At 37.7% G+C, this 26,381-nt stretch overlaps 2 protein-coding genes across 2 annotated transcripts in view; one reads left to right on the forward strand and one right to left on the reverse strand.

Moving 5' to 3' along the window:
• The first annotated feature begins 7,460 nt into the window (after nt 1-7,460).
• On the forward strand, nt 7,461-20,904 carry CTBS (chitobiase). The gene is made up of 7 exons (XM_040231921.1): nt 7,461-7,637; nt 8,517-8,655; nt 9,139-9,347; nt 11,767-11,938; nt 14,188-14,285; nt 14,650-14,796; nt 18,652-20,904. The coding sequence occupies exons 1-7, from the start codon at nt 7,461-7,463 to the stop codon at nt 18,841-18,843; spliced, it is 1,134 nt and encodes a 377-aa protein (XP_040087855.1). The 3' UTR covers nt 18,844-20,904.
• SPATA1 (spermatogenesis associated 1) overlaps nt 20,555-26,381 on the reverse strand; it is a 53,757-nt gene continuing 47,930 nt past the window's right edge. Inside the window, 3 exon segments of the mRNA XM_040231922.1 lie at nt 20,555-20,582; nt 20,584-20,642; nt 22,967-23,065. Coding sequence (XP_040087856.1) covers nt 20,555-20,582; nt 20,584-20,642; nt 22,967-23,065 — 186 coding nt within the window.

Here is a 26,381-nt window from a genome sequence, read left to right on the forward strand (position 1 = left end):
AAGTCCGTTTAGTGACCTTCCATCACTTTTGGCCAAGAGAGCTTAATGAGCTCACCCAAAGTCACACATGGCTGGCTTTCTATAGAGCTGCATCAGGGCCCATCCTTTGAAATAATACTGACATTTAGTTTCATACTTTAGGCCATTTGGAAAAAGTAAGTTGGAGTCAGATAGTTGAAAAACAGCAGATTTAGGACTGTTAGGAGGCAAAACTAGCCACTGGTTCCCCCCTCCCCTTCTTTTAACAGATTTGCCCATTAAAAAAAAAAAGACCTGTTGCATTCATTTCATAAACTACAGGAATCTCAGGCCTGTGCATGAGGCAGACAAAGTGAACAGGTAAGACGTTCAGTATGGGAAGGAATGGGAGATCATAGGGAACGTGTAAAGAGACAACTTGAGCAGATTCTCAAATCCAGCCTGCTTTTCCCCCAGTTGAATATAGGCCCACTGTAGCCAAAGGTTCCATTTCATAAGAGAAGCCAGAAATCTGGATTTTCTCTCTAATATGGCATTTCCCAAAGTTTTAAAATGCAGGCCAAATGAATTGTGTGTGTGTGTGTGACTCTAGGATGCACCTCCTGTGAAAGCAAATGGTGTGGTTCTATTCTCACCCCTGTTTCTTTAACTGGCTTTTAAATGAGATATGGGCAGAAACGTTACAAAATCTGCTTAGGCAAAAGACTTTGAGCTTTAAATTTTCCATTTTTTTTCTTCCCATCTGCTATTTCAAGAAAGCTATTTCTAGCAACATTATAACAGTGCTCTAGATTTGGGCATTTTTGTTGCACAAGCCACTGAGCTAAACTTCTTTACCCAGACACCTGGCTCTAAAGCACATTCCAGCTCAGTAGTGTAATAGAAGTCAATTTATATGTCAGATCATCGACGTGGTCTGACGATAGGCAATTTCCATTTAGAAATACACAACCTATTTTCACTGAGGAGTCTCATTCTTACAATATTTGAATTGTATTGTTTTCAAGCCAAATGACTGAGAAATTTAGTCATTTCATACTATTCAAAACTGCAGTCACCCTAACATACAAAGTTGGGGCTTCATACATCTTCACGTCATGACAACACAAGAGTAAATGAAGTCTCTTGTGATCAATTTGGGAGCCACAGTTACTGTGGTTAAAAACAAAGAAACAAACAATTCTGTGTGCCAAAATAACCTGAACAAGAGTTCCAGAAAAACATCTACTTCTGCTTTATTGACTATGCCAAAGCCTTTGACTGTGTGGATCACAACAATTTGTGGAAAATTCTTAAAGAGATGGGAATACCAGACCACCTGACCTGCCTCCTGAGAAATCTGTATGCAGGTCAGGAAGCAGCAGTTAGATCTGGACATGGAACAACAGATTGGTTCCAAATCGGGAAAGGAGTATGTCAAGGCTGTATATTGTCACCCTACTAATTTAACTTATATGCAGAGTACATCATGAGAAATGCTGGGCTGAATGAAGTACAAGTTGGAATCAAGATTGCTGGGAGAAATATGAATAACCTCAGATATGCAGATGACACCACCCTTATGGCAGAAAGTGAAGAAGAACTAAAGAGCCTCTTGATGAAAGTCAAAGAGGAGAGTGAAAAAGTTGGCTTAAAATTCAACATTCAGAAAACTATGATCATGGCATCTGGTCCCATCACTTCACGGCAAGTAGATGGGGAGACAATGGAAACAGTGGCAGACTTTATTTTTTGGGGAGCTCCAAAATCACTGCAGATGGTGACTGTAGCCATGAAATTGAAAGATGCTTGCTCCTTGGAAGGAAAGTTATGACCAACCTAGACAGCATATTAGAAAGCAGAGACATTGCTTTCCCAACAAGGTCCATCCAGTCAAAGCTATGGTTTTTCCAGTAGTCATATATGGATGTGAGAGTTGAACTATAAAAAAAGCTGAGCACCAAAGAACTGATGCTTTTGAACTGTGCTATTGGAGAAGACTCTTGAGAGTCCCTTGGACTGCAAGATCCAACCAGTCCATCCTAAAGGAAATCAGTCCTGAATATTCATTGGAAGGACTGATGCTGAAGCTGAAACTCCAATACTTTGGCCACCTGATGAAGAACTGACTCATTGGAAGAGACCCTGATGTTGGGGAAGATTGAAAGTGGGAAGAGAAGGGGCTGACAGAAGATGAGATGGTTGGATGGCATCACCGATGGACATGAGTTTACTCAAACTCAATGGACATGAGTTTGAGTAAACTCCAGAAGTTGGTGATGGACAGGGAGGCCTGGTGTGCTGCAGTTCATGGGGTCACAAAGAGTCGAACATGACTGAGTGACTGACCTGAACTGAGATAATGTGAATTCTGATATGGAAGTTGTTAATTTAAGGCATAGGCCCCCTCTCAAAAATTATGGATAACATTAAGCAATGTTTTCTTTAATTTTTCACCAAGCACATCATAAAAATTTGAATATTCTTTGATCTTCTCAGAATGTTAACTCCATAATATTCTATGACAAATGTGTTACTAATAAGAATGCAAAAATATTGTATTACTAATAACAAGAATGCCAAGCATTTACTAACACTACCAAAAGATATTGTTATGAACTGTCAGATTGTATCCTCCTAGCAACTTGTGAATTAAAATTTAGTGTCCTTAATTTTGTAGGGAAAAAATGAGATCCTGATCTGTAGAGAATCTATATTGAGAATTCCAGTCTTTTAGTTTTGCCCTCATTTCATTTGACTTCCTGTTGGAAAATAAAATTTCTAGAAAAGGAAATCAGACTTCATGTGTGTGGATTTCCATTTGTGCCCTTGCCCTGGGGCCTGCAAATGTTAGGGGAGGCTCTGGAGATGTCAGGAGGCCTGTGGAGTTGGAAACTATCTTTCCACCATAAGGAGAAAATCTACCTTATAACTGGAGAAGGAAATAGCAACCCACTCCAGTACTCTTGCCTGGAGAATCCCATGGACAGAGGAGCCTGGCGGGATGCAGTCCATGGTGTCGCAAGAGTCAGACATGACTTAGTGACTAAACCACCACCAGCACTACCTGATAACAGAACAAACTCAGAGAAAAGCAGAGCCAAGAAATGGAGAATGAGACTGAGAACTATTGATATGATTAACATCTCTGGGTCCTGAAGATCTCCCCAGGAACATTTAGTTCCTTGACATAATAAATTTCTACTTTGTGCTGAGGTCGAGTTTTCTGTCCTTGGTATCAAGTGACATGACTCATATGAAATTCCTCTTGAGTTTTGGTTCAGGAAAATGAAATATTTTCACATATATAGTTAGCAATGACAGTGACTAGATAGCAGCATAAGGAGAACGGGAAGGAACTGAACTGAGGAGGTTTTGGAAAATGGGCTTGAGTGAACAGTGGCAGGGAAGGAGATATTACAAATGTCGTTCCAGGAATGTAAATATGAATAATCACTTCTGAGCCTTATACCCGAGAGCAACCTAGTGGTCCACAGATAAACTAAAAAAGGTTCACATAAATTGTATGAACATGTATATGCTCTTTTCTGGAGAGAGAGTTCATAGCTATTCACAGACCCTCAAAACCAAAACAGAACTGTGAACTCCCATAATAAGAAATACTCTCATAATAAGTATTTCTTATTAATACCGTCTCCCTACTAAATGGAGATGGTTTCTGAAATAGGGGTGAGATGTAAAATAAAAAAGGTTTATTTTAGACTATAAAATCACTAATCATGGCAGTGACTCTCAAATTACTTGCTACAACCTACATTATAATCATGTGGGGCTGTTGTTTCAAAATTCATGTTCATGGCCTCCATACAGACTCAGTGAAGCAGAAATTCTTGGTGCAGGGCCTAGGATACTCCATTTGAAATGTATGATATGTCAATATTTTGAAATGTTACATGACTTTTCTATTTGATTGATAATTTGGCAGAATTTTAAGCAGAAATCATCTTCCTTCAGAATTTCAAATGCAATGTTTCACTGTCTTTGAGCTTTGTGTTGCTATTGAGAAGTCTGAGGAGCTTCTGATTCTTGATACTTTGACTTTCTCTCTCTCTGGAAGCTCATAGGATCTGTATCTTGCCCTTCTGAAAACTCCTGTCTTTCATTCTTGGAGTTGATGATTTCTTCACATCTGGACTACTCTTTCAATATTCTTTTTTTTTTTTTTTGAAGAGTATTTTTGTACTTTGCTCAGACATTCTGATTTTTTCCTAATTTCTGTGATTTTTCTAATTTTCATGAACTCTATTCCCATGCCCCTTAAAAAAAAATAGCATCCTTTTGCAGTTTTCATCTTCTGTTACCTTTCTGGGCATATTACTGAGAGGTGTCTTTTTTTTTTTTTTTTTTTTTTTAGTATCCTCCAGACAATGCTTGTTTCCTCCATATTCCTTTTTCTATTGTTTGTTTTATATTATTTAATTGTCTCATTTGTTCTCAGTGATTAAAACTAAGAGATAAGAAGTAAAAAGAGAGGGAGCTCTGAGTGGGTGACCAGTATTTTTGACTTTGAATTTCAAAAGGATGATCTCAGGGCATTTCTAATATCTTCGGTCAGGCACAAAGTTAGTTATATCCTTTTTAGATTAGGCTTAGGGTTAGTGGTACCCAAGCATCTACCAGAGAATTCACCCTCCCAGAGAATTAAACCTCCAAACTTCATCCTGGGTGGGAGAAGGGCAGTTGCCCAGACATAAGGCTGGAGAAAGGATCTATAGATCTAACTGCTTCTCAAGAGACTCTCACCTAATTCCCTGCATTTTCTGACATCCTAACCTCCATCCCCCCTTCATCTCTAATTTCTGAGGCACCTCTAGCAGTTCCAGTGATAGGGACAGAGTGAAAGGACAAAGTAGATGATTAAACAGTTAATGCCACTAGGGGATTGTAAGTAGAAAAAATATGGGAGACCCTTGTTAAGTTAATGATTACTCAAGAGAGCAGGTTTGCTTAACCACAAAACCAAGCAGTCTTGCTTAGCAACAAAACCATGCAACAGACACATGAGACACGCCCCAAAACAATAAAACAATGGGGGCATGAGACCTGCGCAGTGAGCTCAGTAAATTAATGATCCCTGCACATGCTCTCTGCACACAAACACACAAATGATAATTTGGGGACCACAATGGCAACCCACTCCAGTACTCTTGCCTGGAAAATCCCATGGACGGAGGAGCCTGGTGGGCTGCAGTCCATGGGGTCGCTGAGAGTTGGCCACGACTGAGCGACCTCACTTTCCCTTTTCACTTTCATGCATTGGAGAAGGAAATGGCAACCCACTCCAGTGTTCTTGCCTGGAGAATCCCAGGGAAGGGGGAGCCTGGTGGGCTGCTGTCTCTGGGGTTGCACAGAGTCGGATACGACTGAAGTGACGCAGCAGCAGCAGCAGCAGCAGCAGCAGCTTGACTATTTAGGGATGAGAAAACTCCTCTGCTCAACCTGGAAGAGGAGCTGATGGAAGCAGGACATCTACTCAGGAAAGACAAAGAAAATCTCCTCCCTACTTTTCCTTTGATTATAAAACTGTAGTCTGGTAAGTTCTTGGGAGTATAGCACCCCCTTGCCCACCCACTTGAAAACATCACAGCATCTTATTCTAATAAGTCACTTCTTATCTATCATTTTGGCTCTCGATGAATTTTTTCTGCACTGAGAATAAAGAACTACGGTACCAGAGCTCTTTGGAGCCCCAGAAGCAACACCCAAATTGTTTCCCTGAGAACTTTTGAAGATTCTGTGAATTAGGCTGTTTCTCAGGTGTCTGCACTGTCGGGAGTTGGGGTACTTAGGCCTCATACTTGTGCTTTCAAGCTTCCAAACTGTTGCTGTTATCTCCCTGCCCTTTTGGGTTCAGGTTTTTACTGGAGTTTAAGCATGGAAGGAAGTGAAATTAGAGTCCATATTCAAACCACCATCTTAATTCAACAGATACCCGTATCTTTAAAATCTTTGGGCCATTCCCACCAGGTACTACAGTCATCCCTTCCAAGGCACCCTACTTCTCCATTTCGAGGGTTCCCAACAGTTTTAGACTCCACAAGGAAGATACATACAACTATGACACAGACCCAAAGAGAGGCACAAAAATGGTAGGTGATATACATTTGAGCCAATGCTCTGCCGGGCACCAAGGCCCTGGGCTGCCTGGGCTTGGTGTGTGTTTTGCCATAGTTTTATGTCTGTGTAAGTTTTGAAGGATCCATTAACAAAAGAAACCACTCATCACACACAATAAATACTTTCCATATTTAATAGAATATTCGATGCGATTTCAGTATACAGTCATTGAAAAAGAGAAACAGGAAAAGTAACAGCACATCCTCTGGGAAATCTCATGGACAGAAAAGCCTGGTGGGCTACAGTCTATGGTGTCGGAGAGTCAGACACAAACTAGCAACTAAAACAACAGCAGTACATCCATCACCAAATTGGGCTGTCCAACTTCCAGATTAAACAGTGCTAGGAAATCCCTTATTAACAGCAATCTGGAGTCCCAATGGGGAAAAAGTCCTGGGCAGTGGGTCTACCCCATGGATGAGACTTCAGATTGTAGTTTTGGGGACTCCCGCTTACACTCAAAAAATACAGCTCTGGTTTTACTTTAATGTTTGCAATGCTGTTTTTTTTTTTCCCCCACCTTTTTGTTTGTTTGTTTGTTTTTGAATTCCTCATATCATAGTTATTTGCTGAAATTCCCAGTACAGAAATTAAGGCAAGAAGACAATGCTACTCTTAAACTCCTGTACCATGTACAAAGTTTCCCAGAGAAATAGCACTTGAGACCTCGGGAACAATACTGGCTAGGGGCTATTTTAGGTTCTTCGGTTCCTTCAAAGCAACAACTTAAAAATAACCATAGTTTGTTCTGAAAAAGAACTCTAGGAAGCTGCAATCTTTCAATGCAGTAGCAGTCTAATAGGAAGAGATCTTATACTGTGGCAATAGCAGCTAGGCTTTGAGAAACTAAACTGGATCGTTGTACCTAAAATCCACCCTTTTTAAGTCATAAGATTTTCCAGATACCGGGGGTCTGACGAGGTCTCCAGAAGATCCACTCCCTCTCTTATCTAAAGCACGGTCGCTTGACTGGCTGATAGGAATTCGTGTGTTTGAGACAAACACCTAGCCCAGGCGGGGTTAGAAGGCAGTCGGAAACCTCCTTTCCTGCTTCTAAAGCCTGCCTTCACGAGGCGCTTGTTGTTGTTCAATCGCCCAGTCGTGTTCGACTCTTTGCGACCCCATGGACTGCAGCACGCCAGGCCTCCCTGTTCCTCACGCTCAACATCTCCTAGAGTTTGCCCAAGTTGGTCTGCAGGGCGCCGGAGGCTCGAAAACTTCAGTGCCTCCTTCTGACAGCCCAGATCTCCAGGGCTAGGAGACCGCAGCCTCCCCACCCCGCCCCGCCCCGCCTCCCCTCTCCCCTCCATAAAGCAGGCCCCAGCTGGGAACCCGAAGGTACCGTTGCCTGGTGAGCCGCTAGGATGGCACGGTTGCAGCTAGCTGGGAGCTGGCGCCTCGTTCCCTTGCCCCGCCGGGCGCCCAGACTCGCTCCGCTGCTGCTGCCGCTGCTGCTGGCGCTGCCCGACGGGGCGAGGGCGGACTGCCCGTGCAGGGTCCCAGCGCTGTGCCGTCCCATCACCCACCGCCCCGACTTCGAGGTCAGTGGCATCCCTCTCCCCTGACCCTCCGGGTCTGGTCCTCAGAGGGCCCCAGAAAGACTTACAGTAGAAGAAAGGAGCCGGAAAAAGAGGTGTTGGGGGTAGGGGGGCGGAACTAACTTTGACTGCTCACTCAGGACCTTTCTGTTCACGGACTTCCTTGAGGAAATTTGGGCTCAGAGGGGTTGAGTAACTCCTCCCAGGTCTCACAGTCAAGTATTCCAACCCAGGTCTGAATCCAAGCCCCTTGCATCAGCCTGCCGTGTCTCTCCTGAGGTACTCTAGCCAAACAAGGAGGCTTGTAAGGAAATAACTCCCTAAGTAGCAAGACTCATTGGTTTCCAAGAGGATGAGGATGAGTTTGAAAGAATCAGCACCGCCGCGGTCCAGTGAAAGACTGAACGTGCTCCTAACTCTGCTTTTCTATACCTGGCACCCAAGAAGGGGGATAAAAATAGGTCTTTAATTTTCCAAAATGCATACCTAAAATATGTATATTCTCTTCTTAAAATCCTTTCCCACGGGATAATATCTCAAAAGGGCTTCAAGTCCTTTCATGATTTAACCCTGACTACCTCTCTCTGGTTCTTCATTGTTGTCTTCCTCCAAATTCTAGGTGTCAGCCAAACGGAACACCGGGCTCTGTGCCTCCAGGCACTTGCCACTGTTTCTTCCTAGCTTATCCTCCCCTGCTTTCCAGACCCTGCTAATTTCCTCTGCCACCAATTAATTGGGATCCGTATATCTAATTCAGTCTTGTACTCTCAGTGTCTACCAGTGCCTGGCATATGATCGATGATTAATTAATGTTTCTTTGGGTGGTCAGAATGGTATTCTTCCTGGTTTAAGTGAGGGTGCTTATTCCTGTTGTTTTGGCAGGTCTTTGTATTTGATGTTGGACATAAAACTTGGAAATATTATGACTGGTCACAGATTACAACTGTGGTACTTTTTTCAAATTATGACCCAGAACTTATGTGCCATGCTCATGCAAAAGGAGCCAGAGTAGTGTTAAAAGGTAAGTTACAACTTTAACCAGATGTGTCTAGCCAGTTGCTAAGCTTAGTTGCATCATCTGCTATCTCAAATTTCCAAAAATGTCATGTTTGTATGTTTAGCATCCTAAAATTAATCTTACTGTTTAATTCATTTTTCAGGTAGAGATATTTGTAAAGCATCAAGTAAACCACCATATGATTTGGGCAAAATATTGAGTCCTAATTAGCATGATGACCCTTAGCTAGCCATAGCCCACAATCTCTGTTTTTAATCTGAGAATATTACTAATTATTCATAATGGTTATTTAGAGATCAGTGACATGATTTTCTGTGATTTTGATGTATTATTTCTTCATTTGGAAAACTTAAATTTGAGGCTGAGTATTCAAAAATTATGAGATGTTTTAAAGACATTTGGATCTCTTTGGAATGGGTTTGTGAAATATATTTTATTAAAATGTGGAAAGCATGTATATACAAAAGATGTATATTTCTTCCATAGGAGATGTATCTGTAAAGGATATCATTAATGCTACTTTCAGAGCATCCTGGATAGCTCAACAAGTTAAGCTGGCCAAAACACAATATATGGATGGAATTAATCTAGACATAGAACAAGATGTCGCTCATTCATCACCTGAATATTATGCATTAACTGCTTTAGTCAAAGAAACCACAGATACTTTCCATCATGAAATTGAAGGATCACAGGTGAAAATTCATTTGCTGTTTTTTGGAAACCCCTTGTTTTTCCTCTCAAAATTCATTAAGGTAGAATCTCAGTTTTACTGAGTAGGAAGAGTTTCAAGCACAGCCTAAAAAATTTTCTGGAACTTTTGAGGTTCTTAACTAAAAGAGTTTTATAAAATTTTAAGGTGCCAACCTGTTCTTTATTCACATAAGGCTACAACACTGGAACTGCCCCACCTGCTTGCCTTGCGGCATGGTTAGATACAGTAGAAAGGCAGAGGAAGGACTCAGTTGGCCAGGCCCTGCTTTCATCAGTTCAGGACAGAAATAGCTTTTGCCTTAGAGTAGAGATAGTTCTGGAGAAGTGTCTCACTTGCTCCATAGACTCTGAATTACTTTGCGAAGCACCCATGGCCAAGGGAGACTCAAACTCTAATTCTAGGAACTGTATTTTTATCAAGAGTGATAGGTGGGTGATTCTGGTCTAGTTGGTCAACATGAATTTGAGAAGCACTACAAAGATAATAGACAACATAAAAATTGATATCTCTGTGACTGTCTGCAAGTCGAGAAGGTTTGTCAGTGTGGAATTCAGTTTTCCAGACAAGTACACTTTAGATTAAGAATAGCGAATACCTGGTATGCAGGTCACCATACTCTTCTCACAAATTTTGGCCTCAGAAACTTTTCCTTCATTCTCTAGATTGCTTTGTTAATAGGGTAGAATCAATGCATGGGAACTTATTTGCTAGTCCTGATTAAACTATAGTGAAAGAACGAAGAGGAAGAGACTGAGCAAAGACTTGGCAGTATGAATGTCTATTTCCATGGGCAAGTAGCACAATTTGGGCTACTCTGTCAAGTTCATATTAGGTAAGTCAGTGGGAAGTACGGGTGTCAAGCTGAGCCAGATTGTCACACTGAACATCCAGGATGTCACACTGAAGAGCATGCATTTGATTCTATATGTAATGGGTAAAGGGTATAGAAGGTATCTGGGGAAGATTATTTATGGTAGTATGTAAAATTGGCTAGAGGAGACTTATAAGGACTAACTCAGTAATCCAACAATTTAGAATTTATGGTTTGAATAGGGATGATGGCATAACCCTAACTGGAGAAGGCAATGGCAACCCACTCCAATAGTCTTGCCTGGAAAATCCCATGGACGGTGGAGCCTGGTAGGCTGTACTCCATGGGATCACTAAGAGTCAGACACGACTGAGCGACTTCACTTTCACTTTTCACTTTCATGTATTGGAGAAGGAAATAGCAACCCACTCCAGTGTTCTTGCCTGGAGAATCCCAGGGACGGGGGAGCCTGGTGGGCCTCCGTCTCTGGGGTTGCACAGAGTCGGACACGACTGAAGCGACTTAGCAGCAGTAGCAGCATAACCCTAACACTCAGATAGTGTTCATTGAATTAGTGGATAAATGAAAAGGAAGGGGCAGAACAATTGTGAGAGGCTACCCGAAAGAAAATGTGAGATTAGTTATAGGATGAGAGAGAAAGAGAGTCAGAAAAAGCCCCAAAGTCCTTAAACCGGTGAGCAAAAGTCCTTAAACCTAGCCCCTGGAAGGAGAAATGAATTTTGGGGAAAAGATGATAATTTAGGATTATAGAATTTGTCCTTACAGCATTAAAGAACTAGAAGGGCTCTTGAAGAATTCTTTCTACACTTTCACTGTTATAGTTGGAAAACAGACCACATATTTAAAATGAAATAATCTAGTTATATGAGAGCCAACATAAGAATCAGTCTTTGATTTCTTTTCTAATACACTAACACTACCTGCTAAAAACAGTATGAGATTAACCATGACAGGAAACCCAGTGAAAATATTCTCACTGCTCAGAAGAGAGGCAAGGACTTGCAAAATGAATTTAAAATTTACCTGCTTAGAGGCAGTCACTTTCTCTATCACCTTATTATACTTCCATTTTGTGAGAGGAGAGAGTGAAAAAATGAACTTGCATGATATTTTAAAGAATTTTTTAATTTGAATTCTTTCCGTGTGTTTTTTACTCTCTAGTTGCTTATAGATCCTATCATGACCCTACTGTGATTACATAAATTTTCTTTAATCAGTTGAGTTGCCAGTCTATAGGCATTTGAGTTTAAAACTCCTCTTCTACAGTGTGCCTGCTCCTGGTCATTGTACAAGTCCAAATATTTCCCGGTCCAAATATATGTCCATTATAATATATATATATATATATATGTCCAAAATATTGTCCAAAACACATGTCTGGGTCAGTCCATGCAGGCAAAAAATACATTTCTTAGAATTGTTCTCATTCTATACATGTCAAACTCTATGTTCATATACCTAAGTGGTTCTTTTTGGGGATAATATGAAGCAAGAGAATATATAATCAACAAAACATCTGCCGTAATATGCATATTTGATCATGTTACATAAAATGGTTTTTCTACAGGTAACCTTTGATGTACCTTGGGGTCCAAACTGTGTAGGTGCAAGGTGCTATAACTATACCGGAATTGCAGATGCCTGTGACTTTCTCTTTGTGATGTCTTACGACGAACGATGTCTGGCCTGTTCACAGTGTATTGCAGGAGCCAATTCTCCCTATATTCAGACACTAACTGGTAAGAAATCACAAAGTGATCATTTATCAGTAATAGTAATTCTATAACCTCAAACATTTAAGATATGTTTTAGTATTTCTAAGTCATTTGTATATGTTTTCAATTTGTAACACTTTCTTAAAACATAAAAACCTTTTAATTTGAGAGCTTTAAATTTTATAAAGTTTTAACATTTTCAATTACTTCTTCTAAAAATCTTGTCAGATAGGCGTAATAAATTAACCCCCCATTCTAGATGAGATGAAGGGTGTTAAGATCTCATGATTGCATGACTGTTATCTAGTGTATAGTTGGGATTCAAGCAGGTGTTCTAACTTCAAGTCACAGCTCTTTTCAGAAAGTTACTCAAAGATGATGTTTGCTTATTTAGAATTTGACAGAATTTTTTGGTGAAATAACCAATGTTAAATAATTTAATAGCAAAGGTAGCTATAATGTAACTATTGTACATGATTGATAGGATTGGTTTTTACCTTATTTGGCATTTACTTTTAGTACCCATGCTACAATGACAATTACATTCCTATTAACACTACTTCTGGTATGTCATTCATATGACATGGACTTTGCATTATCCTTTCTGAAGTTTGCGTTGGTTTGTATACCATCAATCAATTGAATAAAAGATTGCTTGTTAACTTTCAGACTTAAGTGAGATTTTCTGGCATAGTTGGCACTGATTTAACTATTAAATAATAAATAAAAATTCCTTTATATTTCATATAGAGGTAAAAATCATAGAACCTGGCCTCATTTTATCATGTCCTAATTGTCTGGATGGGTTTCCCAGGTGGCTCAGTGTTAAAGAATCCACCTGCCAATGCAGGAGACCCTAGGTCAGTCCCTGGGTCAGGAAGATCCCCTGGAGAAGGAAATGGCAACCCACTACAGTATTCTTTTCTGGGAAATCTCATGGACAGAGGAGCCAGGAGGGCTATAGTCAGTGGGGTCGCAGAGAGTTAGACATGACTTAGTGACTAAACAACAATTTTTCTGAATAGACTAGTTTGATCATAAGCATATCCTATTTAAAATTTGAAAAAAATGTGTTATAATACAAAATAATTATTTAATCCAGTGTTTGCAAGCTGCATTTATGAAAGATATGATAATTATATATATCAATAAAAGATTCATTATCAAGTATGTTTGAGAAATGATGCATACTCCATCCCTCTCTTGGATATTGAACAATACATGGTAACTTTAAAGACTCTGAAAACGGCAAATTACTCAACTCATCCTAGCTAATCTTGGAACATGTCTTTGTGGGAAAACATATTTTTGCAGCATGGGTAAGAAAGGAATTGATAGGACCATGGATTTATTCATTTTTTTCTGTTTCCTATCTATAGATTATCTGCTACTGAGTAAGATAGGGTAGCTGTAATTCATGTTTATAGTTCAGTCTCAGTCGTGTCTAACTCTTTGTGATCCCATGAACCGCAGCACACCAGGCCTCCCTGTCCATCACCAACTGCTGGAGTCTACCCAAACCCATGTCCATTCAGTTGATGATGCCATCCAACCATCTCATCCTCTGTCGTCCCCTTCTCCTCCTGCCCTCAATCTTTTCCAGCATCAGGGTCTTTTCAAATCAGTCAGCTCTTCACATCAGGTGGCCAAAGTATTGGAGTTTCAGCTTCAATATCAGTCCTTCCAATGAACACCCAGGACTGATCTCCTTTAGGATACTGATAAAATGTGAAACACATGTGCATTCAAGAAGCAGTTTTGAGACCCCTGCCAGAAAGTTCGACTTATACAACTTTTTTAAAGCTTTAGAATCTAAGATATCAAATCTGTGCCTTAGTAGTTAATAGATACAATTAACATGCTTTCCTGAAATGTGCCAGTGTTCTTAAAATAAATTTTGTGAATTTTTTGCTTCAATTTGATTTTGATTATTTCGAATGTTTTCTATTAATTTGCATGCTGCAACTAAAACAGCTGTATGCTGAAAATAAAAGATTCTGTAACATGCCACAACTAACGATCCTGCATACCGCAATGAAGACTCAGTGCAGCCAAATAAATATTTTATAAAACAAATGACTTAGAAAGTGATACAAAATTTATAGATTTTAAGGGACGACTTTTATAGTATATTAGAGAAACACTGTAGTGTCTTGAATAAATGTACCTGTTTTTACAAACTTGGATTCTGAATGGTTACATAGTTTGTATGAATACATTAGTAGATATATGAAGAGAAAAATAATATGCTTGTTCTGTTCCTATTTGATCAGGATATGATGACTTCATCAAGATTGGAATTAACCCTAAGAAACTTGTAATGGGTATTCCCTGGTATGGTTATGATTATATCTGCCAAAATATATCAGTGGTAAGAACAGATCATTTCTTATGTAATTTTTTTCTCTTTCTATTATATTTTTTAGAGCTTGGTTTGTTTCCTCTATATAAACTTTACTTTATTTAGAGTTTAGAAACTTCTCTCTATAGAATACATATACTTTATGGAGAACTTCTTTAATATAGTTTGAGACTAAATAAATAATTAAATCCCATACAAGTGTGTGAATATTTCTATATTTCTATTTAATATTAAGATTTAACTTTAATTTATATAGACAGATTATCTATTTATAGTTTATATTTCATGTATAATAATTTTTTATAATTTTGGATTTGAGTCTGAAGATTTGCTTAATTGATAATCTATAACATGAACATTTTTGTGCTTGTAGGATCATGTTTGTACCACTGCAAAATACCCTTGTAGAGATGCTGTACATCGTCAAGTGACCTATCAAACAATTATGAAGCAAGTAAATAGTTCTACTTCTGGAAGACTGTGGGATAAAAATCAGCAGTCTCCTTATTATCACTATAAAGTAAGACTATCCACAAGTTACAGATCTTTATTAGTTTTTATAATTGCATGTTTTCATAATTACATATTTGATAGTAAGATTTTCTTCTATCAGTTTTCTTATAGGATACAACATATAGACTGCTGTTTACATGAGTAGACTTGTGTTTGAATCTGTGTAATCAGGAACTTGACTTCCCTTGTGAGCATTTCAAGTTATGCTAATAGTGGAACAGATAGATCTGCATGGGCCATTTGTCATTTTAGATGATATAATAAAAACATGTATATCACAAACAATTTTCATAGGAGTTGACAATTGTAAATGATGTCTGTGGCTTTTGAAAGGACTTTGGACCAAAATAGGTTACTTGCTCTGAAAATCTCCATTCCAAAGCAGCCTCATGATTCTTATGAGGCTGTAATATTGGAAGAAATGAGACTGAGACTAGGAGATGCATCATCATGCACTTTACAATGGAAAATTGTATCATTCCAAATTTATCGCACAGTTCAAACTGTGATATTAAATAAACTATAACCAATATTAAAAATTAGAGACTGAAAAATATTACAAATAGAAACTTGAAGAAAGAGAGTAAACTAATAATTCTGTCAGGTTTTTGATAAACAGGAATTGCCATACTGAAGGGATAAAAAAAAGTTATATTATCCATAGTTTACCTTTAACATAATAAAAACTTTTCCACACCTCAAAAATTTTTAAATACAAACCATATTTGAATTTGCCTTAGATTATGTTATTAAAGGAACCCTAAAATGATATGATGAATGTTAATTCCAGCAAGAATGTATATATATATTTTCTGATAGTCTGATACCCATTTACAAAAAATGACTACATATATACATATTTAATAAATTATAATTGATGTACATGTACTGCCTGTATATCATTTATGTAGAAAGCTTTAGTGTAGAGCTTTTTAAACTTTAGAATCTAGACTCTAAAGTATAAACTTATTAATTAAACTTGGGTATATTGTGATCCTTCTCCTCCTTAAGGAGAAGGATGAGATGGTTGGATGGCATCACCGACTTGATGGACATGAGTTTGGGTGGACTCTGGGAGTTGGTGATGGACAGGGAGGCCTGGTGTGCTGTGGTTCATGGGGTTGCAGAGTCGGACACGACTGAGCGACTGAACTGAACTGAATATCGTGATCCTGTCTTTACCAAACAGTATTTATAGAATTTTGTTCTGGGAACTGTTAATAATACATAGACACACACACACACACACACACACACACGCATACATACACTCAAGTGGTTACTAGTGGGAAGAGCAGGGAGAGGGCAATATAGGAGGTGGGGAAGTGGGAGGAACAAATTGGTGGGTATAAGATAGGCTTAAGGATGTATTGTACAGCACAAGGAATATAGCCAATATTGGAAAGTAACCTTCAAAATTGTGTAATTTAAAATTTTAAAGGTCAAATTAAATTCTAAAAGAACTTACTAAACCCCCCCCCCACACACACACACAGAAATACACACACATGCCATAGCCAAATATATCTGGAAAACACTACATACTGAAGTCTCTCTTGAAAATTTATAATGTATAACATAATATTCAAGGGTTTGAGATGTACTGTAGTACATAATGGAGAAGGCAATGGCACCCCACTCCAATACTCTTGCCTGGAAAATCCCATGGACGGAGGAGCATGGTGGGCTATAGTCCATGGGGTTGCTAGGAGTCGGACATGACTGAGCGACTTCACTTTCAGTTTTCACTTTCATGCATTGGAGAAGGAAATGGCAACCCACTCCAATGTTCTTGCCTGGAGAATCCCAGGGACGGGAGAGCCTGGTGGGCTGCCATCTATGGGGTTGCACAGAGTCGGACATGACTGAAGCGACTTAGCAGCAGCAGCATAGTACATAAAGTCATTTAATTGTTTAACATAGAACTTTGTTTCCCAATACTCTTAGAAACTTGCAGGGGAACAGTTTTTCATGGACATCAGTTTGGTAAATGGCTTATTTAACTAATTATATATAGTTTGGAAATACATATTTTAAAATAAATAGTTTACCCTATGATGTACTGTTTTTTTGTAATTTCTTATTTTTTTCCTTAATGCATAATAAGACGTATTCTTAAGATTTTAGAACTGAGGAAACATCTTGATGAGCCTTAAAAACCATTCATTTAATGGAACTTCAGACAACCATCTAGCTATAACCAATTTGTTCTTCTTCATTCTTTGTAAAATTCCATAGCAACCCAAATCAAGTTTCTGTTTTAATTGAAGAGAATCACTGTGCTTTCTAATGCTGTCTTAGCAATAGCAGCTTCCTCTTGCAGTCAGTATTCTTGGAGGCATATATTCCTTAACCAGGCATATGTCAAATTTACATATACCCAGTTTTTCATCCTTTGATCCTTAACTATTTGAGGTATTTGAAATTTTTAATATCTCAAAAAGACTCAAAGTACTATTGGGTTGGCCAGAAATTTCATTCTGATTTTGTAAGCTAGCATGGAAAAAAGCTAAATGAACTTTTTGGCCAACCCAATAGAATGATGACAAAATTCAAAGGGATATGTCTTTGGGGCAATATGTCTTTGCCTCTGCCACTAAAAAAACTAAATCTTTTTATATTTAAGGACAAAGTTTGCAAGTTACCTTTTAATATTGAGTCACAATTGATACTAGAGCGTGTATGCCTTTTTCTAAATATTTTAAATAATGGGATATAAGATATAGAATGAGATACACTTATATGTAATGAATCTGCTATACTTATATATTCATGGCTTATTCATTTACCAAGTGACTACTATCCTTTGAAGCAGTCTTCTTAGGAGATGATTCTAATTCTCATGGTGCTAGCATAAATAACAATATTACTGATATTCATTGAGAATTGCCTTTAAAGAGTTCCCCAGATGTATATAAAAATTAGTAAATTATTTTAAATCGTAAATCATTCTATTTTTTACTTCCTATCTTTTCCCCCTCCTTTACTCTCTTTTTTAATTCTGCTTCTTTCTTCTTTCTTTTATCCTTTATCCATAGCTATATACCTTCTAAAAGAGACTATGGTTAGTGCTAGATAGAGGCAAGTGGTAGTGGGGAAAAGGACTTTTAAGGGTGGAAAGTAAGCATAAGACCAATTTCTAGTTTGTAGTTCTTAATCAGGTGTGTGCCTAAGTCACCCATGGGGTCCAGACCCACAGGCTCTTAGACTCAATTCTGTAAGACCTAGAAAAGGAGATATTTTCTTCATCCATTGCCATTACCTTTTGATCTGTTTCATCATAAACAAAGACACGTGTTGAGCTTCTAACTAGGTACATTCCCAGGAACTGTAAGTGAATGCAAAAAAAAAAAAAAGTGTATAAGTTGGTTTTAGAGGGCAAAAGCAGCGATCTTTCTTAATCTTGACTATGTATCAGAATCACCTAATGGAACATTAAAACATAACACAAAGAAACAAATATATGTTACAGCACTAGGCCTGGAAGATTTTGACTCAACAGTTTTCATGTGGTATGGGTCCTAGGAATCTGTTTTTAAAAGTCCTCACAAATGATTCAGATGTGAACAGCACATCTTGGTTGATAATCACCAAATCAGAGCAAGGAAGGAATCTTAGGACATGAGGAGGATTTTAAATAGGATATATTGGGAGGCTCATTTGTGTAATCTCTATTGTTATAAAAGTGCTACAGGCAATGATATCTAGAAAGTATCACATATAGAATGATGGCCTGTATTATGCATGTCCTGAAAGTTTTATTATTTCACTTGTATCCTATTTGAATCATTGGATTTAAGAAACACTTTTTCCTCTTATTGTGCGGACTATTTTCAAGTTACATTTTAATTTATCTGTACAGGATCAGGCTGGCCATTTCCATCAAGTGTGGTATGATGACGCTCAGAGCATTTCTCTAAAGGCATCATATGTACAAAAACATGGCTTACTCGGCATTGGCATGTGGCATGCAAACTGCCTTGACTACTCTGGAGATGCTATAGCAAAACAGCAAACTAAAGAAATGTGGAGAGCCTTAAAACCAAACCTGTGACCAGAGATGAACATCTTTTGTTAAACTATGAAGATTTAGAAAAATGAGCTGTTTAAATCTATCTAGTTTCTGGAAGAGATTAAAAAATTTAGACCTTTTTTAATGTTCTTATATATTTTAGTTATTAGTATTCTCAAAAACAGATAAAGAACAAAGAAATGCTTTGATTGTTTGAAATTGAAAAATACCTATGTATATCTTCTGTGTACAACAACATAAAGGTAAAGATAAGAAGCAAGTCAACTTACCATGTCAAATATTCCCCTGTAAGAAGTTTAATACTATAGCTGGAAACAATTGCTTTCAGAATTTTATTATGCTAAAATTTTGAATGATAATAAGTGATATTAAAATATATACTTACAAATCAGTGACAGTTTTTAAAATATGTATAATTTGAAGTGGAAATTGCTTAGGGATAGATTTTTAAAAATTTAGTCTGGGAATCTGTTTTATACTTTTTTCAATAAATTTTAAACCTGCAATTTTGTGTCCTTAGGTTCATCAAATTGATGCAAATAATTTTTCTGCTTCCTGATTCCTTATAACACTCATGTTCTCTGAGTCACTTGAGTGAAACTCACTTAAGTCTCCAAAGGGGGGAAAAATGAATATAAAAGATCAAAACACTTAGAAAATACAGGAAGGTAACTTAACAGTAATTTTTGAATTAGTAGGTTAGATATATCTAATATTTACCAACTAAATTTTTTTTGAGGTTATATCTGAAATGTTTACAAAAAACTTGATGTTGAACCCAGTTCTGTTCATTGTAATTTACCCTTCCAAATTATTAATATTCCTTCACTGATGGACATCCATATATCCTGGTTAGTTTTGTTTGCATAGTTAAATTTTTTCAGTTTCTATATCTGTGTTTTGATTATCTAAAGACATTAGTTTCTTAACTGTTGTTTTCTTCCTACAAGAGAAATTTTGTGCAAAGAAATGTACAGGGGTCTATGTTTCCTTTCTCAAGCCAATTTAGACTATTGTGTTGCATTTATATTAATTCCTATAAATTCTTAGATTAAAAATCTGCACTCTTAAACTCTGGATTTACATAAATCCTGCCTTCCCCTGTGCATTCTGCTCTCTTCAAATTGGGATAAATGACGGTTGAGTCTTCTGTTATGAGAATAATTCATTTCCTACTTGCATGATTATTTATGGCAAAGTAAAACCAATCATTTTCCATAGTATTTTCTGATTACTATTGTCTTTGTATTTTCAAAATAAATTTAAAAGATTTAAATTCTCAGTACTAATCTCTGTCATAGCTGTGAATACAAGTTAGACTCATATTTATTAAAATAAATAATTTTTCATTTTACAGTCATACTAGGTATTATATTTTAAGACTATTTAAAAGTGAAAATGATAAAATATAGTACTGTAAAATAAAATGTAATACAATTGAAACCTTAAAAAAATAGCCATAACCACCATTTTGCTTTTTTACACCTGAAACACTGTATAATAGCCACAAGAAAAGCGAAAAGATGTAACACTTATAATTTATATGAAACAAGAAGAACAATGGTTAAATAAATATGTTCAAGTAAGTAAATAAAATTTTTTTTTTTGGTCACACCACAATGCATGTGGGATCTTAATTCCTAGACCAGAGATTGAATCTGCACTCCTTGTAATGGAAATGTGGAGTCTTAATCACTGGATTTTGACCAATAAAAGTTTTAAATTAACATACCTAATTGAGATTGAAAACTTGTATTAAGTTTCTTCTGTGCCAGTTCAGCTTTCAATGTGCGTAAATCTGAAATTGCTTGTTTTCTCATCTATAAGAAAGAATTGTCTTTCAAAACTGAACTTCCATCTTTTCTAAAATTATATAACTGTCATATAAATAAGGGTTTTTGAAATAGCTTTCATGTCTTCTCTCATTTGCTTTCAGTGCCTTTGCTTGCACTGGATTACTATGGTAAATGTATAGTTCATAAATCCTTTTGAGTAAGCATGCTTATCTACTGCTAGTTATGCTACCAAATAATTTCACTTATTAGTATATAAGCATGATAAAAATAAATGGTTCTAAAAAACGAGTGAGAAAGAATTTTATCTTTCATTTATTTCAATATCTTCTCAATGTGTAAAGAAAATGGTAAAAGCAAAAAACCTCTGACTCCTAAAGAAATTACAAAAAAAACTTAATTTCCTGACCTTAGAAACCGAGCAAGTACTTAAGAAATATAATAGTGTGGTAAGCACTCTTTTAAGTGCATTAACCCCTTAGATTTTTCCAGAAATTTAATTGCAGCAATACTGTTATTTCTCCTCATTTTACAGCTAAAGAAACTGAAATGCCTAGAAGTTAAGTAAATTGCTAAGGTATAAAACCAGAAAGTGGCACAGCCAGAATTCAAACTTAGACCATCTGCTTCCAGAACTTGCCATTCTGAGTACTGCCTGTGGACCAGCAGCATCAGCGTCACCTGGGAGTCTGTTCGTGCTGAAGAGTTTCAGGCTCCCCCAGAGAGCCACTGAATCAGATCCTGCTGGTTTAACAGGATCTCCAGGTGATCGAACATTGAACTTTGAGAAGCAGATTGTGCTATATTATTTGAATATGATTGCAACAGTCAAAAAGGTTTTCTGTTCCTTAGATCTGTATCTTATGTGTAGATACATAAATTCTTATAATGTATCTTATAATGTCTGCTATGTGACAGTTAGGCCCTATGGTTAATATAGGATTTTTTTCACCTGCAGCCTGTAAGCTGAGAACATGGTTCTCTTTTTTACATGTCTTTCCTGTTTTTTCACTATAACTCTAATGTGGGTTCAAACCATTTATATGTAATATTATTAGGCTAAAATATACAAAAAATGGTAAGAACTAATGTGTATTCTTTCCAGAAGAAAAGGGCATTGAAGAAGTTGTAATTGAAGGCCTTGGTGGGTCTTCTACCCATCCAACTATCCTTAAGTGGACAAGTTTTACACTTTATTTCACTCCTTTTTCTGAATACACAGGAGTTTTCATTCACTGAATGAACTTTTTTTTTTTTAGTGTATACTGTATAAAAATGTCAAATAACTCCTTTTTTTTGTTTGTTTAAAATTGTCCTTTACCTTTTTCCTCTCCTGTAGTTTAAGCTTCTCAGTGCTGAGCCAGAGTTTAGTCTAGAGAATGCTGCTAGTGAAAAGAATCTAGAACAGTGCTGTCCAGTAGAGTAGCCACTTGCTACATGTAACTATTTAACCTGAAAGTAACTAAAATTAAATCTAAAATTCAATTCCTCAGTCACACAACAATCTATATATCAAGTGTTCAACATCCTTATGTGGCTAGTGGCTACCTTATCAGACAATGCAGGTCTTAAACATTTCTACCACCACAGAAAGTTGTATTGGACAGTGCTAATTCTCGACAGGGGTCATTATTCTCTGTCATAAATCTATTCCTGATAAAGAGGTGAATTGACAGCACTCATATAACATTGTATATATATCTATGAAAATAACCAGAGTAAATGAGATAATTACCCAAGAGAGGAGAAAACATTAAAATTAAATGGGAGCTCAAGAGCTCAGTGGTTTGTCAGACTTAGGTATGAATGACGCTAATGTATGAAAATTACTTCTTTAAAAATATTTTATGGAAACTCTGTACTGATTCATGGGCTTCTCTGATGGCTCAAGAGGTAAAGAATCTGCCTGCAATGTCTCCTGGTTCTGACAGGAGACATGGGTCTGATCCATGGGTCATGAAGATCCGCTGGAGAAGGAAATGGCAACCCACTCCAGTAGCCTTGCCTGGAAAATCCCATGGACAGAGGAGCCTGGCGAGCTATAGTCCATGGGATCACAAAAGAGTCCGACAGGACTGAGCATATGATGGGTGGATGGGGTACTGATTCACAAGGTTCTTTTACTTTATTTCTTAGTGAAATTTTACTAAGTTTTGCTTTGGCCTTGTTAGGAATCTTTTCACTGGATTTCATTATTATTCTTGTACTTTTTTCATTCATGCTTTTTTGTTAAGGTAACAATTTTAAGACAGTCCTTACTGCCTTTACCCTATTGATAAGCAAAGTTAAAACACCAAAGTAGTTTATTTCAAGATAAATGTTATAATCTTATTAGGAGAAATTCAAAGTACCTTCATTTCTATTATGAGTTTCATTTTGTCAGTATCCAGTTTCCTCTTAAGTTGATCAATAGCATGTTGTACTTCAGTGATCTGGATGATAAGGTAATTCTGTATGGGCCATATAAAGATGTCTTTGTTTAGTATAACATCTACCTTTTAAATTTTTAATTCTTTGTCAATATAGACAACAAAAGGATCAAATATCAAAAGAGCATATCATGAGAATAACCTATTCCATAAAATAAGCTTGTTGCTTTGCAGTAAATTATTGAGTTGTTTACATTGCTGCTGCTAAGTTGCTTCAGTTGTGTCCAACTCTGTGTGACCCCAGAGACAGCAGCCCACCAGGCATTCTCCAGGCAAGAACGCTGGAGTGAGTTGCCATTTCCTTCTCCAATGCATGAAAGTGAAAAGTGAAAGTGAAGTTGCTCAGTCGTGTCCGACTCCTAGCAACCCCATAGACTGCAGCCTACCAGGCTCCTCCATCCATGGGATTTTCCAGGGAAGAGTACTGGAGTGGGATGCCATTGCCTTCTCCAGAGTTGTTTAAATTATTGAGTTGTAAATTTCTTATGTTTTAGGGACCACTTTCCTTTATGTTCTACTACCATTTTCATGTATTATAAAAATAAAGAGGTATTTGTAAAATTTACCATTAAATTAGCACCATAGAATCCAACAACTATTACTATAAGATGAATATACTAGGTTTAAGATACTTAGCAAGACTTCAGAAATTGGCATCATGGTTTATCAGTGGAATCATAATAGAATCACATTAAAATATTTAATAATGAAATATTTTATTTTATAAGAAAATCTGTTAATATGAGAAAACCTATTTTAGTTAAGTAAAGGTTACTTAAGTAACCTTTTGGTTACTTTTGTTCAGAAAAGTTTGTGAGTTGTTATTGCTCATTGTTCAGTTAGTTGTGTCTGATACTTTATGATCCCATGGGCTGTAGCACGCCAGGCTTCCCTGTCCTTCACCATCTCCTGGAGCTTGTTCAAACTCATGTCTGTTAAGTCGGTGATGCCATTCAACCATCTAGTCCTTGTCGTCCCCTGCTCCTGCTGTCACTCTTTCCCAGCATAATGGCCTTTTCCAATGAGTCGGTTCTTCCCATCAGGTGGCCAAAGCACTGGAACTTCAGCTTCATCATCAGTCCTTCCAATGAATATTCAGGATTGATTTCCTTTAGGATGGACTGGTTGGATCTCCTTGCAGTTCAAGGGACTCTCAAGAATCTTCACCAACATGACAGTTTAGAAGCATCAATTCTTCGGCGCTCAGCCTTCTCCATAGTCCAACTCTCACATCCATACATGACTATTGGAAAAACCATGAGATGGTTTAGTCACTAAGTCATGTCCAGGTCTCGCAACCCCATGGAATGTAGCCTGCCAGGCTCCTGTCCATGGGATTCTCCAGGCAGGAATACTGGAGTGGGTTGCCATTTCCTTCCGCAGGGAATCTTCCTGACACAGGAATCAAACCCAGGTCTCCTGCATCACAGGTAGATTCTTTATGAACTGAGCTAAGAGAGGAAAACCATATCTCTGATTATACAGACCTTTGTTGGCAAAGTAATGTCTCTGCTTTTAAATATGCTCTATACGTTTGTCATAGCTTTTCTTCCAAGGAGCAAGTGTTTTTTAATTTCATGGCTGCAGTCACAGTCTGCAGTGATTTTGGAGCCCAAGAAAATAAAAGCTGTCACTGTTTCCATTGTTTCCCCATCTATTTGCCATGAAGTGAAGGGACTGGATGCCATGAACCTAGTTTTCTGAATATTGAGTTTTAATCCAGCTTTTTCACTCTCATTTTTCACCTTCATCAAAAGGCTCTTTAGTTCCTCTTTGCTTTCTGCCATAAGGGTGGTATCATCTGCATATCTGAGGTTATTGATATTTCTCCCAGCAATCTTGATTCCAGCTTGTACTTCATCCAGCCCGGCATTTTGCATGTCATCTGTATATAAGTTAAATAAGCGGGGTGACCGTATACAGCCTTGATGTACCCTTTCCCAATTTGGATCCAGTCCTTTGGTTCTAACTTACTTCTTGACCTGCATACAGATTTTTCAGGAGGCAGATAAGGTGGTCTGGTATTCCCTTCTCTTTAAGAATTTTCCACTTTGTTGTGATCCACACAATATAGTCAATAAAGCAGAAGTGTAGATGTTTTCTGGAACTCTCTTGCTTTTTCTCTGATCCAGCAGATGTTGGCAATTTGATCTCTGGTTCCTCTGCCTTTTCTAAATCCAGCTTGAACTGGATTTTCAAACTGGATTTTCTGGAAATTCTCAGTTCACATACTGTTGAAGCCTAGCTTGGAGAATTTTAACCATTACTTTGCTAGTGTGTGAGATGAGTGCAATTGTGCAGTAGTTTGAGCATTCTTTGGCATTGTCTTTCTTTGGGATTGGAATGAAAACTGACCTTTTCCAGTCCTGTGGTCACTGCTGAGTTTTCCAAATTTGCTGGCATATTGAGTGCAGCACTTTCACAGCATCATCTTTTAGGATTTGAAATAGCTAGCTGGAATTCCATCACCCCCTCCACCAGCTTTGTTCGTAGTGATGCTTCTTAAGGGCCACTTGACTTCTCACTCCAGGATGTCTGGCTCTAGGTGAATGATCACACCATCGTGATTATCTTGGTCATTAAGATCTTTTTTGTATAGTTCTTCTGTGTATTCTTGCCACCTCTTCTTAATATATTCTGCTTCTGTTGGGTCCATACCATTTCTGTCCTTTATTGTACTCATCTTTGCATGAATTGTTCCCTTGGTATCTCTAATTTTCTTGAAGAGATCCCTAGTCTTTCCCATTCTATTGTTTTCCTCTTATTTCTCTGCACTGACCACTGAGGAAGGCTTTCTTATCTCTCCTTGCTATTCTTTATGAGGTGTAACTATCTGGAAAGAAATAATTTAAGCTGCTTTCATGAAAAGGCCATTATCATATATTCAACTTGAGAAAACAGTAAAATAAAAAGTTTCAATGATGCTTTAAAAAAGTATCAGCTAATATGGAGAAAACTTTATTTAAAACTATTTGGATTTTACATTAAATTGACCTAAAATGGTAAACTTTTACTCATAGAGTAGATTGGTGGTTGGCGGAAGCAGGAGGTATGGGTTGGGAGAAATGGGTGACAGTGGTCAAAAGTTACAAACTTGTAGATATGAGATCTACAAGTTCTAGGGATGTAATATACAGCACAGAGACTTTCCTGGAGGCTCAGACAGTATAGAATCTGCCTGCAATGCAAGAGACCTGGGCTCTATCCCTGCATTGGGAAGATCCCTGGGAGAAGGGAATGGCCACCCACTCTAGTGTTCTTGCCTGGAGAATCCCCACGGACAGAGGAGCCTGGCAGGCTACAGTCCATAGGGTTGCAAAGAGTCAGGTATGACTGA

The sequence above is a fragment of the Oryx dammah genome, unplaced genomic scaffold, assembly GCF_014754425.2.
Source record: "Oryx dammah isolate SB20612 unplaced genomic scaffold, SCBI_Odam_1.1 HiC_scaffold_28, whole genome shotgun sequence".
Classification (NCBI taxonomy): Eukaryota; Metazoa; Chordata; class Mammalia; order Artiodactyla; family Bovidae; genus Oryx; species Oryx dammah.

Coding starts and splice junctions, on each gene's coding strand:
- CTBS (XM_040231921.1), top strand. CDS start 7,461: ATGGCACGGTTGCAGCTAGCTGGGAGCTGGCGCCTCGTTCCCTTGCCC. Junction 8,656..9,138: donor AGCCAGAGTAGTGTTAAAAG/GTAAGTTACAAC, acceptor TTTCTTCCATAG/GAGATGTATCTGTAAAGGAT. Junction 9,348..11,766: donor ATGAAATTGAAGGATCACAG/GTGAAAATTCAT, acceptor GTTTTTCTACAG/GTAACCTTTGATGTACCTTG.